Here is a 16,227-nt window from a genome sequence, read left to right on the forward strand (position 1 = left end):
CACTAAAAAAACTGATTGGTCTGTGAAAACTCTGACCACCAAAAGTGGTTCAACTGTGAATTGGGAGATCTATCTGTATAAAACACTGATCTGAAATCACCATGGATGCTTGGAAACAAGCTGACAAGATTTATAGAAATAAAATGGCAGAGTAAGAAGATCTTTTACAACAAAGAAATTGAATAAGCATCAAATAGTACAAGAAAAATTTGAAATTGTAAAATCATTGGAGAAACCCAATGCCCTCCATGTACCCTTCGTGCCTACCACAGAAGATACTATAACAGTTCAGGCTGCATTTGAAGAGAAAATCATCAATTCACGTACTAGAAATCAAAGATAAATTGCAGCATAAGGCTACACCAGGCAATGCCACATGCCAGAAAGAACACCAAATGTCTAGTCAGTCACGCTCTACCTTTTCATTCTCTAGAATAGAGATATGCGACATGGAAGATATACTCCAATCTATGAGACCCACAGCATGTTGCGAGAACATTATTCCTTCCAAAATCATAATAAACCATCAGGAAATTTTCTCACCTTATCTCACCAGGTTTCTTTAATGCATCCTTCCGGGAAGGAAGGGTCCCTAAGGGCATTAAGACTGTAGCAATCACTCCTATACAAAAAAAGCCCAAACTTGACCCTAAAGACCAGACTAACCTTAGACCCATCACTAACTGCAATGTCCTTCTTAAAATACTAGACAAAGCAGCGTACACATAATATCAATCATTTATTGAAGCAGAAAACATCTTACATGTCAAACAATCGGGCTTCAGGCCAAACTACAGCACAGATACTGCTCTCATAGATCTTCAGTCTCACGTGCTACAAAGCATTGAGGAAGGTGAGGTGGGTATTCTGACCCTGTTGCATTTGACCTGATGGACCGCAGCATTCTGAAAGAGACTCTGGGCCACTCAGGTCAATGTTCGGATCAGGGGGTAGAATGATTCCTCTCATTTTTATTGGATAAGGAAACAAGAATCCAATGGGGCGATGCATGATCTCCCAAGTCCCCCTTATGGTGTGGCGTCCCACAGGGGGCAAGCCTCTCCATTACTTTTCAATCTATATGTCAGGCCTCTGTCTGCTTCTGGATGACCTTGGGGGGTTTTTCACGAATTACGCAGACGACACACAGTTAGTCATTGAAATTACAGGAGCATACCATAAAGATGAAACATTATCAACGACATTCCACCTCAGAGACTTGGATGTCAACCAACTGGCCATGCATAAATGGGGAAAAAAAGGAATTAATGATCTTCGGTTCAACAGCCTCACGCGCCAATCTAGACACTGAATACTCTAAATTCCAAATTGGCGCAAACTGCACACCTGTCCTTGATAAAGTGAAGACATTGGGAATCCAACTAGAGGCCACTCTGGTCTCTGATGCACAGGTTATCCAGACCATAAAAAGTTGTAACTACTTCCTCCATCTCTTGAGAAACAATTCGCCCTTATGTATTACAGAATACCGCAGCAACCATCATCCCAGCTACAGTACTATCCAAATTGGATTACTGTAATTCCTTGCCGATTGGTGCCTCAAGCACAAACATGGATAAGTGCCAGGTGATACAAAACAACACTGTGCGGATCATGAACAAACTCGCAAAACGCCAAGAATTTAAACTGGTTATCTGTACAAGACAGAATCCATTTCAAAATTGGATCAATTGTCCATAAACGCGTATATGGAACTGCTTCACTATACCTAAAAAACCTGATACCCCAGTATCTACCCACCAGAGCACTGCATTCAGCAGGGAAAACACGGATAACATGCCCAAGATATAAATGAGAAAAAAATCTTTTACTGTCAAGGCAGCCAAATTCGGGAACCTCATGCCCACTACTCTGACGGAGGACAGTAATTTGCAAACTTTAAAGAAAGCCCTGAAAACTCATCTATTTAAATAATTCTTCTGCCCATCCTGTTTTGCTCCCCTCTCTGCCCGGAATCTTTTTTAAATGAAATGTCTGTTTTTGTTACAGCTCCCCGATGCCTGCGGCGCTCTATAAATATATAAATAAATAGGCGGTCTGCAGCCCAACAGGGTCGCAGCACGTGGTGGGATGGCTCAAAATGCAGCTTTTCCTGAGACTAGTGGATCTCACCAGCCTCTGGGTAGGAGTCGTCGCATTCGGGACCCCCAGGTCAATTGGAAGGAAGGGTCGCATCAGGCTCTGGTTACACAGCAGGCTCTCTGGTCGCTGGAAATCACTACAGATGTATTTTCTTCATCTTCCTGTTCGGTTTCAGCTCCAGTGGTTGACTTGTCAGTAGCTTCCAGGTTTGGAGTATTTATCAGGAACTACAGCACAGCTTCTGCAATCTCTCCCTGAAGTTTACAGCAAGGGGTGCTCTGGCTTTCCAATAAAGACAGCCAGCCTCCCCCCAACCCCCACTGGGACTTGGTCCTTTTCAGGCAAGGTGAAAGACAAAAAGGGCTGCAGCGTTTTGGACTCCTCCCTCGCTTCCTGCATTCTCAGACACTCTGGAGCCTAGGCGGGTAATACAGAGGATTCCTGTTGAAGACAAAACTTCCACGGAGCTGTAGCAAGACGGAATCCAGCTGGACCACTTTTATTCTAACCTAACCAGAGGTACTGTTTGGGCTTGGGGGTACTTACCTTCTTGCCTTAAGTCGTGCTGTCTCACTTGAGATTTGCACCTGCTTAACTTGGAGTTGTTTTGAACTCCCTTTGCACAGGTTTAATAGCTTGTGTGCCTACAGTGATTTTCTGAACTATCTGACTTTTGTGAAAGACATTTATCCAAGAAGTGCATCACAACTATTGACTTTGTCCAAATGACTTTGGCTGCCATAGCTCCCTAAAGGCACCTTTCTGAATCAAATAACCTTGTCAGTGCTTGTCCATCCTAGGTTGACATGTGTTGAACATTTTTTCTGCTGGGAAAGGCTTACCTAGACTTCATTGGAGGATTCCAAATGTTCCCACACTTTAAGTAAATGTTCTAACGTTCTATTTTTCACGAACTCTTCCTTTCTGAAACTCAAAGTCTAAAGAGTATATTGGCGCTATATATTAATGCAATACTATCCTTGTTATCGAAGTAACTTCAGGGTGTAGGAGAAAAGTATTGGAATCTCCAAAGAGTATTCACCAGCTTTATTGATTTTGGAAAGTAATTCCAAAGTTTGCTTGACTGTTACAAACAATTGCCTTTTTAAAGAATGCTTTACTACCACTGATGTTAAATAAATAACTATGTATAACTGAAACCTTGAGTATAAGTGTTACTTGTATTGACCAATTTCATCTGTACAGCTCTACAGCTCACATTTACCCCTCTTGAAATAGGCCTGGCTGCTCAGTCACACTACCAACTTGTGTAGTACAGACCTATACCAAAAGGTGGGTTACCGAATACCAAACAGACATCGCCACAAACAACCGAACAGGTTCAACGAACCGAGAAAGAAAACAGTAACTCCAACGAGTCGAGGCGTACCGAGAATTCACGGAGCAAACACGTTCGCGGAAAACACGGAACCGAGGCTATGGGCTAAGTCTTGTGTAGTCTCACACAGTGTGACTGCACCAATTCTTACTGCCACCAGCCATTCATGTATACTTGCAAATTTAACAGAAATGCTACAGGTAAGTAAGAAAGGGGATACATTGTATCCCCCCAGCACTCCACATAAGGTGGGGTGTGCTGGCTGACAATATAAAATGTAAAGGGGATGAAAATCCCTCTTTGCCCCCTGGGAACAGTAGTTCACCCAAGTACATTAAAGAGAAAGCCCAAAGAGGCAACCCAGCCTAAGCCCAAAAGTTGTAGGAAACTATACTAACTCCAATCATAAAATCTTACCTAAGTTTTTTATTGCGTTTATTAGTTTTGAAATAGTACTTACCTATCTGAAGATTTATCTTTGCCTTGTGTATATAAAACCAATAACTATATTTTATTGTGTAAGTGTTTCTTAGGGCCCATGTATATTCCAAGTATATTCTTTGTACTTACTTACATCTCACATCTCCCTCCTAAAATATGCCAGGCTGCTCTGCCATACTACCAATACCTTGAGTGGTGCAGGTATATGCTAGAAGTTGGAGCTCTGTATACTAAGGGGATAGTTTTTATAAAGTCCTACCATAAGTGGACTTTGGAAAAACTCCCCAACACTTGCCACCCCAAGAATCAGCGTAACCACACAAGCTACCTCCATCTACTACAGAAAGAAATATAATACCAAAGAAAGTGCCTCTCGCTATCCAAGAATCCATCTAACCAACAAGAGTCTCATGTGACGTGCCTCTAGATCTTGCTAATTTATGGTTATGTATTAGCATTTGTGTACATGCATAGTTTGTGTACTATATACCGAAAGGGAAACAGACTTACAAAGGAGGAGGAGGAGTAAAATATGGAGTGTACCATACTTTACAAACATTGCTTCTTTTTGACCAATCCTTAGGCAGTCGATGCTTTTAGCACCAATGCAAAGACACGGAACTGAGACTAACAAATGACACAAGAAACAAACAAGAACCACAATATTTAACACAAAAACCCTTCTAAAGAAGACGAGTCCGGGTTACTACCCTCACAATCCATCTAACCAACTACCACTGTTACCATGTGGTAGAATATTAACCAATCAGACTGGTTTTGACTTTCGTGTCACGCAAATGAAGAGGCTTTTAGGACATGAAACCCATCAACAGAAAGTGAAATGCATTAATAAAGAAAATTTCTGAAGACAACTATATTATGAAGAATGCACCAACTTTAAAAATAAGTTTACAAAATGCTGACAAAACTGATGCAAATATTTTATTCCACAAGATTGTTAAAATACAAAGTCACAAATACTTTCTGCAAACAATTCTCCGATATTCACTTTCCAGTCTGTGAAACCAATCATCAAGGAAGACATTCCAATGCCACAAAATGCAGAAATGGGGAGACATGGTCACCCCAAGAAGCTGACAGGCATGTTTACACAACACTTGCAACTCCATCCCAAAACTCTGAATAATAAGCATTTGTAGCGATCTTGCCATTTTCAATAATTAGCAATTGTATTGCTCGCACAAAAGTAGCAGGTGTTATTACCCAATTCATGGCACGTAATGCATAGGCCACCGAAGGCAGAGTTGGAAATACCTGTTTTCGAACCTGCGACCTGGAAGCTATCCGAGATCCCAGCTCTAAAAGCTTAACCAAAGAGCCATTAGGCTGTTTACATGCTCTACTTTTCTCGTTAACCACTGTCCTGTCACTTCTGAGAGTGTCAGCGGCATTCATTGACCCTTTTCAGCGATCATTCGCCAACTCTCTTGGACAACAGAGACATCAATGCAGCTGCAGAAAGGATCAGCGACATTCATATACCTATTGGCAGACCATGGCTACAAATCCTGACCAATTGGGCACTTATAATTTGGCAATCCCCATGAAAACATTCCTTTTTCTGAGCTCAACCAACTTAAATGTTACAAATTCTACAACAAACAAGACAGCAATTTTTACAAGACAACTTCGGCTGTTACATGTTAAGACACATCCTCAGATGATCCACAGCAACAACAAAAAAATCCCCAAATCATAAAAAAGGAACATCTTGGATTGCCTCCTTCCAGGAAGGCAGAGTAATGAAAGTACTCTCTGAGAACGCCAGTGCCACTCCTGCTCTAATCAGTTGTGGCATCCCTCAAGGCTCATGCGTCTGACGCTCTACAATATATTCACAAGACCTCTTTTCGACCTCATGGACACACTTGGCATGACATACACTAACTATGCTGATGCTACGCAAATACTTCTACCCCTCTCAGGCAACTATGCAAACGACGCTGAGACCCTGAGTTCAGTCTATGCAACTGTCCAAACTTGGATGGCAAAACATGGTCTTTGTCTCAACGACGAAAAGACTGAGCTTCTTATCAGCCCATCAACTGTACTAAACTAAAAGAACTCGACCCAAACTACCTAGCCTTTGACTTGACGGAACAAGGATTCCGGTCTCACCAGTGGTAAAGACTCGTGGGGTCTACCTGGATGCAACCCTCTCCTTGTCCGTCAAGTCAATGCCATTGCCTCGTCAGCGGCTTACACTACTAAATTGATGAATGCCGCCAGACCCTTCGTCTCCACAGACAGCGGTCTTAACAATTGCGCGCACAGTAGTCCGCGCCAGACTTGACTACTGCACTGTGCTCTTTGCTGGCATATCTGCACACAATATTCAAAAACTTCAGACCATCCAAAACAAAGCTTTGCGTGCAGCCTTGAATATTCAAAAAACAGAACACATCTCAGCGGTGCGAAAAGCAGTGCACTGGCTCCCCATTTGAGAGAGAATCACCTTCAAAACCCTCACGATCACACACAGATGCATCTTGAAAGTGGCCCCACCCTACCTGGTCATCATAGTTGCCAAGACTCAATCATCCGGACCCACCAGAACACCCTACACCCACAGACTAGCGCAACCCAAGTTCAAACGAATCAAAGCGGGATGGGCTAGCTTCCCAGTCATCGCAGCAAAACGGTGGAACTCCCTCCCACTTGCTCTCAGGGCGGAGGAATCTTACTGGCCTTTCCGGAAAGCCCATTAACGCCTGGTTGTTTGCCTAAATCAGCCACACCAATCACCTTCACTGAGTATGTGACCAATTAACTCTTGGGGACCCGATGCTTGGCATACTCAGACTTTAACCCTTCATGCTATGTATACGCGGACTGTAAATATCTATGTGGCCTCATGGCCAATTGCCTAGATTCCTGTGGGTTTGTGTGCACTTTACACATGAAAAAATAAATAAATAGCTTGCCTCATAAACATGCATAATAGAGCACAAGCTCAAATTAATGAATTAGTGTGTTATTCTAAACACAGCCAACTTATTTGCAGATAAGTAAATTGTGGGTACATGGAAACAAAGATCTTCCTAGCATTACATAATTGGGGGGACAGGATATATCTAATGTCTGAAGTTCTGTAGCCGACATGTTCGTCACTAGATGCACATCTCTACGATAAAGAATGCCACAATTGTATTCATTCTAAATGCAGCCATTAGAAAGGTGGCAGCTGCGTTATATTTTATATACGAGGTAAAAACCAGATGTAGGGATGCAGAGAAGGAGGAGTAAGGGGGTAACCAAATTTAAAAAATAATTTGGTCTAAAGCAGGACATACCAGAAGGACTATGAAATAAGTGTTAAATGACTTGCCCCCAGAAGAGCCCTGAATGCTTTACATTAGTCACAGAAATGGAACTGGTTTGGTGCATAATTATGGTGGTCCTGCCTACAAAGAAAGAAACTGCCCGGGAATTAACCTGGCAACCTCATGGAAAGCCCTCAAAATGAACTAACGGCAAATGGGATCAAGTTTTAGTTTGGCAGAACCCCCACTTTTTACTACATGTGGTAACGCTCTGTACTTTTTTGCTGGCTTTGGGGCTTTGTTTTCCTCCGAGTTATGATTAATCCCAAAGCCTGACTGAGAGTGATTGTTATGTGCTCTGCCTGAAGAGTCCTTATCCCCCGCATCCATCACACCCACAGGGCCTCATTACAACTCAGGCGTTAAGGGTTAACGCCGTCGTTAACCCTTAACGCCTGATTCCGATTTTAACGGCTGCTTTTAGCAGCCGTTAAAATCCATGGCACTAAACCGCCTTGGTGCTAATTACGCCACCGTAATTTACGGTGGCGTAATTAACGCCTTCCCCACTCCCATTATGCCCTATGGGGCAAAAATGGGAATGGGGAAGGGTGAAATGGGGATTTACCGCCCCACTCACCTTGGAATGGGGCGGTAAATCCGCCATCCACCATGGTGTAAACATAGTTTACACCATGGTGGTAAAGTTGGCGCACTTACCGCCTGGGTCGTAATGACCCCCACAGTGTCCCAGAGAAGGCAGCCCTGCTTGGTTAGTCATGTGGAAAGGTTGGTGGTGGCTTCTTTGCAGCATCTGGCATTTCCATTGAAATAGTTTACAAAGAAATTAATTCCATCAAACGTTTTGCAATGAAACGTTTACCATCAAATGTATGTTTGTGTGGATTTAAGGGTTACATTTTTTTCGGGTGGGTTTGTAATGGTATAAAACAGGGCGTTTGGGGGGTGAACCCCTTAAAAAAATTTTTACAAAAAATGCATCCGATGGTAAAGATTTCGATGGAAAACTTTCAATGCATTTTATTTTCGATGCAAACTTTGATGAAAATACCATAAACCATCTTTGCCGGTGTAAAATCGTTCAACTGGGCGCTATCCATTGAACCGGACTGTGTCCTTTTTCAAAAAACCACCCCCACCCTCCAACTCTCCTTTCACCAAAACGGGGGTAGACTTTGTTTGCATTACTACTGCTAGCCCCTCTTTGTGAGTGTAAGAGGAACGTGCCATCTTGGGCCATTGGATGTCTGTATCCCACGACTGGGGGTTGTAATCAGCCTGAAACCAGTTCTGACTGGCATATGCAGATCTCCATCTGGGAACGTGTCGATTCATTTCTTTGTGTGAAAGACCTTTCCAAAATGTATGGGTGTGCTTAAAGAAATGATCTGTCATTTAGCTGATCATCTCTCGTTGAAGGATTCTTGGTGTGTGTCACAGGGGATATAAGCAGAGCTCCTTTATCTGGTCTACTGCTAAAACGCTGTACCTGCACCCTGGAAGGCCTGCTGCTTGAGGAAGGACTAGCATCCGTTGATGCTCTGAAGTATTCCACAGTGAAGCTCTGTCTCTTTAGGATCACCAGAAGGAATCAACAGTGGTGCGCCTTGCCGCCAATTTGGTGGGACAACTAGATCAGAGCTCCTCCTCGAAAGCCTGGTCTCCCTGAAGCGGAGGGGCTGTGCCGAACAAATCAGAGACCCTTCTTCCCAGGACATCATGCAAGCATCAAGGATCAATCTCCCCATCTGGGATGTGGCAAGGTGCTGCCTTGGTTTCTGCAACTTCTCCTCCAAACTCACATTCCAGTCCTTCATCTTTGGATGGCTCCTCTACAGTGCGTCTCTACAAGCAAATAATCAATATTCATGCTTTCTTGGGGTCTTCTCAAACTGACCCCATACATCGAAGTTGAACCATGCACCCGAGGATGGATGGGAACCCTGCATTGGGAATTTCCACGGACCACAGCAGCTTTGCCTTTCCGCTTCTCTGGCTCTGACCCATTGAACTGGGCATTAACAAATTATGAATAATCGTTCTTCCCCCAATGGTCGTGGGGTCCTCCCTGCACCGGTATGCGCCACTGGAACTTACAGTGGTCACCAAACAAGCACAGCTACTTCCTCTGGAAACTGCCTGCAGAAGATCGGCTTATTAAGTCCTAGGGTACTGTTCTACCGACTCTCAAACGCTGCTAGCAAGTCTTTTCTTTTTTAAAATATTCATCCCTGGGCTCCTTCATCAAGGGCCTTCTGTGGGACCTGCCCAACCAGGATTTCAAGTTTCTTGGTAGGGATGTAACGGTATAACGGTATACCGTTAAAGATACCGTGAACCACTTAATTGAACAATAATAACCGTCACATTGTTTATACCGTTATACCGTTCATACCGTTAAGTGTGCTTTTCAACCTGATTTGGAAAGGCTGCAGTAAGCAATTGCTGCGCAGTCTTGGTTTTGCACTGTTGGATGTGCCGTCTGCCAAGTAGTTTCAGTTGGAGCAGTTTTTAATGCCATTCCATAAACCACACGTGCCTTACACAAAATCAATATGTTAGCAATAGGAAGAATAGATACAGTGCCAAGAAGGAAAAGGGTTTACTTTGGGGTGGCGGCTTTGGGGTTTATATATTTATAATGGATAATGTTCTCTAAACATATGGCAATGGGGGATTTCGCCGGTTCTATCATTGAATTTACATATAATAAGTCACACTGCGAAATTCACTCATCTCTGTGGGTATTCCCTGCTGCCATACCAAAGGGTAACATGTCAGTGATTACTGAACACCTTTTGGCCTGCAAGTAAACTAAAGGCTGTAACGTAAAGAGAGAGTGCGTGTGTGTGTGTGTGTGTGTGTGTGTATGCGCACAAGCGTATACTACCATCGCCCTCCATTGATCTGTGGCATGCAGGTTATCAAGATGGCAACATGTTCATCTTCACCAGTAGCCAGTGGGGGAGCAAAAAGCCTAAATGACCACTTAAGAAAAGCTATTCAGTTTGGTTTGCCAGTTGCAGCAGGCCTCCACCCCACCCACTCCTCTCCACACGTGTGTTTGTGTTTGGTGGAAGCAAGGCATTTCAGTGGAAAGTATGTTGAAAAGCCCAATTCTGGCCCTGGGTGCCTGGTTTTGTTTGTGATGATACATCTGTCAATTTATGACCTTTTAGAAAATATTTGTTAAGATTAGTTAACTCCACCTGCTATACCGCGATAACCATGATATACCGTCATTTGGCAAGAAGGTTATCGTACCGTCATAAAACGAATACCGTGACACCCCTATTTCTTGGGGACATTTTCGAACCAAAAACTGCCCCAAACTCGCACCACTGGTCTCCCTTGGTCTCTCAAACTCAACTGGTGAACATACCTGGTATTGCATTCTCCCCTTCTAGGAAATATTCTGCATATGAACTCTAAAAAGCTCTTCTGAAACTGTAAAAAATAAAAATAATAATAATATGACACCATCAGGTAAGTAGAAACACAGTGTACTTACCTGTAAGTGTCATGATTTTTTTCTTTGCCTTGTCTCAAAGACTGTATTTGTATACAAATTATAGTGTGCCAACATTTGGTTCAAATGAAAAATGTGTACTGTACCGGTTAACAAAACCACTCCACCTCCTGAGAGCTAAGCCTGGGGTGCTCTGTCACAACTACCACTTAAAGAGTCTGGCAAGCTTGAGGGAATCATTAGTAGTAAATACTTAAGTCAGAAAGATACACCTAAAAACCCTGACTACACAGCTTCAGGAAAAACCTTCCTAACAGCGATGAAAGCTCAGCTTTTCAATAAATATGGATTTCACTGTAGCCGTACATATGTTAGAATTAGATCAAAAGAATGGTAGATGTATTCGTACAGTCGAACATGTAGAACAAATCTACCATTCAGTGCCATTATAGTGAACAAGGGGAGCAGGGGTGTGCCCGCACCCGATAGAATAGGAGAGGGAAAAAAAAGCTGATGCGCCTGTTCCCGAACACGTAAGTGAAGGGAACCGCCGTTGCAGAAGGATGGAGGCGTCGGCGGCACACAACGAAGTGTGCCAACATCAGGTAAGTAAGGGGGCGGGCTGGGGATTGTTATTTGACCCAGGAGCATCATTATGAATTCGGCATTGCCACATTCAGCAATTTGGAATTTGAAATGTTGAGCTTTGGTCAAATTATGGATAACCAGATTTCACAGCATTAAGAATATGTATTGATGTTACAGCTGATACAAGTCACTGAAAGACCTAATCAACAAAAACAAGTATGAATTTGGTCAATGATTAATCAATAGGTATATAGTGCAAATAAACCCAACCAACCAAATGGAAAAAAAAGAAGTATTGGGCTACTTACTGTTTAGCTTGGTTCACATGAACGCCAAGGGTAAGGCTGAGCCATTTGTAGGTAACCTGAAACCGAAATACAGAACAGATTTTAGATGGATAGATACAGACCGACTACTATGCATATCTTTCACCTAAAACACTCTTAAATTCAGTTAACACAAAACCAGCATAGACCAAAAACATTAAATGTGGCTAGATAGACGCCAAAACAGTCCAAACAGCCAAGGTATAGCCCATTGACAAAACTATCGGTTAGGCATGAATCAAATAGTTGTTTTTCAAAAAACACTAAAACCAGATTTGGAGGCATGGAATTGACAGGGCTGACAACAGAGGTCAATCCTAAAATCCCGTAACCAATATGCCTATATTTAGGCAATATAACCCGAGGAGGGGGCATTGCCAGTAGGGTAATGCCCAAGGGGGCCCTCGTAAGAAGCCTGAGCGCAGCAAGGGCTTTACCTCCAAGGGTTATATATTGCTATTAGTATATCGGCACGTCATACCGGGGTACTACTAGCAGTTTTTCTCAAGTTGAGAAACGACGCTGCAACCATTTATTGACGTGAGAAAAAAAAAAAAAGTACAACAAAAAAAAATGTTGGCTGCCAGGGATCGGGGAGAAGGGACTACACGTTGTCCCTTATCCCTTTCCATTGCGGCCATTAAAATGAATGTTAAAAAAAAAAGTAAACAAACAAAATGCCAGCCATGGAAGGGGCTAAGGGATTACATGTAGTCCGTTCTCCCTTTCCATGGCAGCCACTCGCCAAAAGAACTCAGACACGGCAGTGCTAGCCTTGTCAGGCAGGTACAAGCTCATTTTTACAAGCACATTGACCCTCGTCGGGTACTAACTCAAAATATTAATAATGTGTTTAAAAGTAGTATCATGGAGAACACAGGAGCACATAATACAGTAATTGTCCAAGATCACAAGGCTGCATTGCAAGGCAATCACTTCAACTCCAAGTGCTTTACTCTTCATGTGTTGTAGGTAAGGCAGCTTCAGAAACATTATGTGGAGATCTCTGGACAGCAACAAAGCAGTAGGGGCTTTTCGGAAAGCACCCTTGAGCGCTTTTCATGAGTCCGACATAACATGTATATCTTTGTATACAGTGCGAAACCTAACCCATTGTTCCTTCTGACCTTTTTCCCCCACATATAAAAATATAGGTGGTGCTCCAGGCCTACACAGGATGTGGCACCGACAAACCCCCACAGAAACTAACTCAATGGTGCCTTCAATGTATTTCAATAGGACATTTGAAGCTGCTGCCTTGATTGGGGAAAGTGGTTTTGCCCCACCATTCCACACTCGCACCAGTTCCTGGCATAAACAAGCATTGACAAAGACAATAGGTTGGGCTTTTGTGTATGCATGGTAAATGTACTTGCCAGGCACTGCTTTAGTGGTAATAACTGGCCGTTGAGGGTAGCAGGTGCAAAATTGTGCAAGTACCTGGGAATTTAATAGCAGTGCCTGCAAATGTCGAATACCTATACACAAGCAGAAACTGTTGGCTTTGAATGCTTATTTTTAACAGAACTTAATTGAAGGACACACATAGTTAGTACTTATAAATGGAGTGGCTGAAGGAAGACCTGGTTAAGATATTTTTATTGCGTCAGTAGCATGTTTACAGATCCGATTAAGTCATTAACTCTCAGAAGACTGCTTTGAAAACCCACCTGCAGGCACTTTGAGCGCAACGTTTGATGGTAAGGCTTGATTAAAGGAAGCTCAAAGAATTCCCATGAGGTGGTGTTTTGGGCGGGGAAGTGCATGGAGCTGGGTGGGAATGCCCATAGGGAGAGTGGGCAAATGTATTATTCTTTTTTGGAGAAATTTCAGCAGTGCTTCCTCCGCTCCCCACCCCCTCCCAGAGTCTTGTACGGTTTTAGGAGTCGAAAGGTGGTGGATATATTAATTTCTCGCGTCTGAGAAATTGCCATCTGGCAAAAAGGTGTAGAATCCCTGGCTTTTTTTATTTGTATTAAATTAATAAAATAATGCAGGTAATTCCATCTCTGAAAGGGAAATCTGCTGATCAGATTCCCTTTTCATAATCACCATGCCAAACGCATAGTGTGTACCTGTTTCCTGCTACATCAGTATCCTGATTTGCAGCGCCTGCTTTACCAGTGGCACAGAGCAGGATCAGAGGATAAAAGTGCTCATTTGACAGCTGCAGTGACATCCAAGTCTCTGCAGTGCAGGGGCTGTATTGAAGACATGCACTCCCCCGGTACCAAAACCTTAGAATTACGAGGGTATTGTTCTGGTGGCAGATACATCTTTAAATAGAAGCCATACCTACTCGAGTTATAGTATGGTGAATGATACTTATAAATAAGTATAACAGCCACAGCATTCTGATATCACATACGTCTGCCATTTGAGCCCAGCTCAGCTGTGAAGGGATTGTGTGTATTCTTCCCAGACAAGACTGTCCTTGCCACTGCTGGCAGGACTGTAGCCAGGGGTTGGGGTGTGGGGAGAGTGGATGCTGGGGGGGAGGGGGTTGCCTCCCTTTGTTCTTTTTGTGAGGGCAGGTAATGCTCTCCCTAGTGAGTCAGCCACTCCATGGGAAGCTGGTCAATGAGCAGGAATAAAAGGGAACACCCATTCACAAAACGATTGGCCTCACACCAGGGTACTGCATATCTAAAGGCCATTGATTCAAATGAGAAGAGAAGGGGCAGATTAGTGCAGACAGTGGGATCTCTTAGCTGAAGGAAGGTTCCCCCATCTTGTTTCTCTCTGCCTCCATCTTTCCTTCCGGTCCTCTTCACTTCCTGTAGCACAAAACACTTGGCTGGGATGACAGAGGGCAACCTACTCTTGAAGGTCAGTGGGCACCACTACTCTTTGTTGATTCAAATTTTGCTTTAGAGTTCTGAATAGTACTTGGTTCACACTAGACCTCGCAAGCACCAAGAGAGACTAGTGGCATCAATTATTTCCTGGCAGGAATCTTCATCATGCAAGTATATATTCCAATGTTTCCTTATGATTTTTTGCAATTTGTGAATCTATATGCAATATCTGGTCATGTAAATTAGATCAGGTTGTTTTTTTCTTAGAAGATAGGGACATCTTTCGGCATGACAACCTTTCCTGTGCTATCCTGTCGCCAGAGCAAGTCAAGTCAGGGGACAAAGAACACCCCCGCATTTTCCACAGATCTTTTTCAGTATCTGATGCTTCTCCCTGCAATTCAATTATCTGCAATATTGGGGTTGTATTTGCATTACTGTTATTTGGCAATGCATCTTTCTCTTTGCTCCTTTAACACTGCTATTATCGGTATGTTTTTTAGCGGTACATTTTCTTTTTTTTACCAGGGAACAGCACATGTGACCCCTGGGCAAACGGGTTAGCTCTGGGGGAACCGGAGCGAACAAATTACTCATGTTTTTTTTTAATAATTATTCTTTATTTCAGATGCGCTGCTTCTTTTGCTGCTCTGTCTGCACTTCCTTTTCATCGTGAGATAAAATCTTGCACTCATGTATGGGCTTTATACTTGATTAATGCCAACTCTACTGGGAGCAGTAACATTTCTAGTAGTTTACAAAGTAATCCTGCATGCTGAACGGAAGTGCCATCACTCTTTTTAAATCCTCTCCTTTCCCATCGTGCTAACCCTAAGTGCACAGAGGAAGTGATATAGGCTGAATCGGTGAAGATGCTCACTGCTTGGCCCTTTGATAGGTTTAGTGCTTCAATCAAGGCCACCAGCTTTGCTGCATCTGCAGAGTAATGGTTTGGTAGTCGTGTCTGTGAGTGCACTATCAACTCCACCCCTTTGTGTACTCCTAGTCTATGTCCCATCACTGCGCAACCTTGAATACCTCTGGCCCGGTGGTCTGATCAATGCTGGAACTTCCATCAATGAAAATCATGTCCCCACCTTCGATCACTTCTTCCTTAACTAGGGGGTTACCTTCACTCCTGTCTATGCATGCTATATTGTCCCCTTCCTCTATTTTCTCTGCAATTAATTCTGCTGGGTTTATGGATCTGCATCTCATCACTTCTATTGCTGGGTTGGTTAGTTTTACCTCATAAACTGAGGATCTCTGAATGGTCAGTGTTGATTTTGTTTTCTCCAGTATTGCAAAGAATGCATGCTGCACGTACAAAACCGCTGGGCACCCCATAGTTCTTGTGGAAGCCTGCTCAATAGCAAATGCAGCAGCAGCAAGTTCCTGCTCACATGGGAAATGTCCCTGCATTACTGCATCCAGTGACCCACTGTAATATGCAAGTGCTTTGTGTCCCTGTCCCTTCTTCGGTGTCAGTAGTGCTGTCATTACTTTTCCATCGGAATGTGAGAACAGGTGAAGTTGTTCTTTGTAATTGGGAGTTGCTAACACTGGTGTGTGTGCTAACTTATGTTTCAGCTCATCGAAGCTTTCACCCATTTCAGCTGTCCATTTTATGTGAGTTTTGTTTTTCTGTGCTTCTTTTAGTGCTTGCAACAATGGCCTTGTGTACGTGGAGTAATCAAAAACCCATGCTCTGCAATAGTTACACAAGCCCAAGAACTGCTGCATCTTTTACTGTTTTTGGTTGTGGAGTTTTGTGTATGGCCTCACTTTCTGGTGTCATTTTTCTTCCGTCTGCTGTCACATCTGACCGAAGTACACTACCTCTTTTTGACAGTATTGT

General features: G+C 43.2%; 1 protein-coding gene across 1 annotated transcript in view; it reads right to left on the reverse strand.

Annotated features, from left to right (window-relative positions):
* POLD3 (DNA polymerase delta 3, accessory subunit) overlaps positions 1-16,227 on the reverse strand; it is a 526,599-nt gene that overhangs the window by 486,233 nt on the left and 24,139 nt on the right. The window contains exon 2 of the mRNA XM_069640165.1: positions 11,554-11,609. Within this exon, the coding sequence (XP_069496266.1) occupies positions 11,554-11,609 (56 nt within the window). The remainder of the gene's footprint in view (positions 1-11,553; positions 11,610-16,227) is intronic.

This window comes from Ambystoma mexicanum, chromosome 7q (genome assembly GCF_040938575.1).
Source record: "Ambystoma mexicanum isolate Mex_15411 chromosome 7q, UKY_AmexF1_1, whole genome shotgun sequence".
Classification (NCBI taxonomy): domain Eukaryota; kingdom Metazoa; phylum Chordata; class Amphibia; order Caudata; family Ambystomatidae; genus Ambystoma; species Ambystoma mexicanum.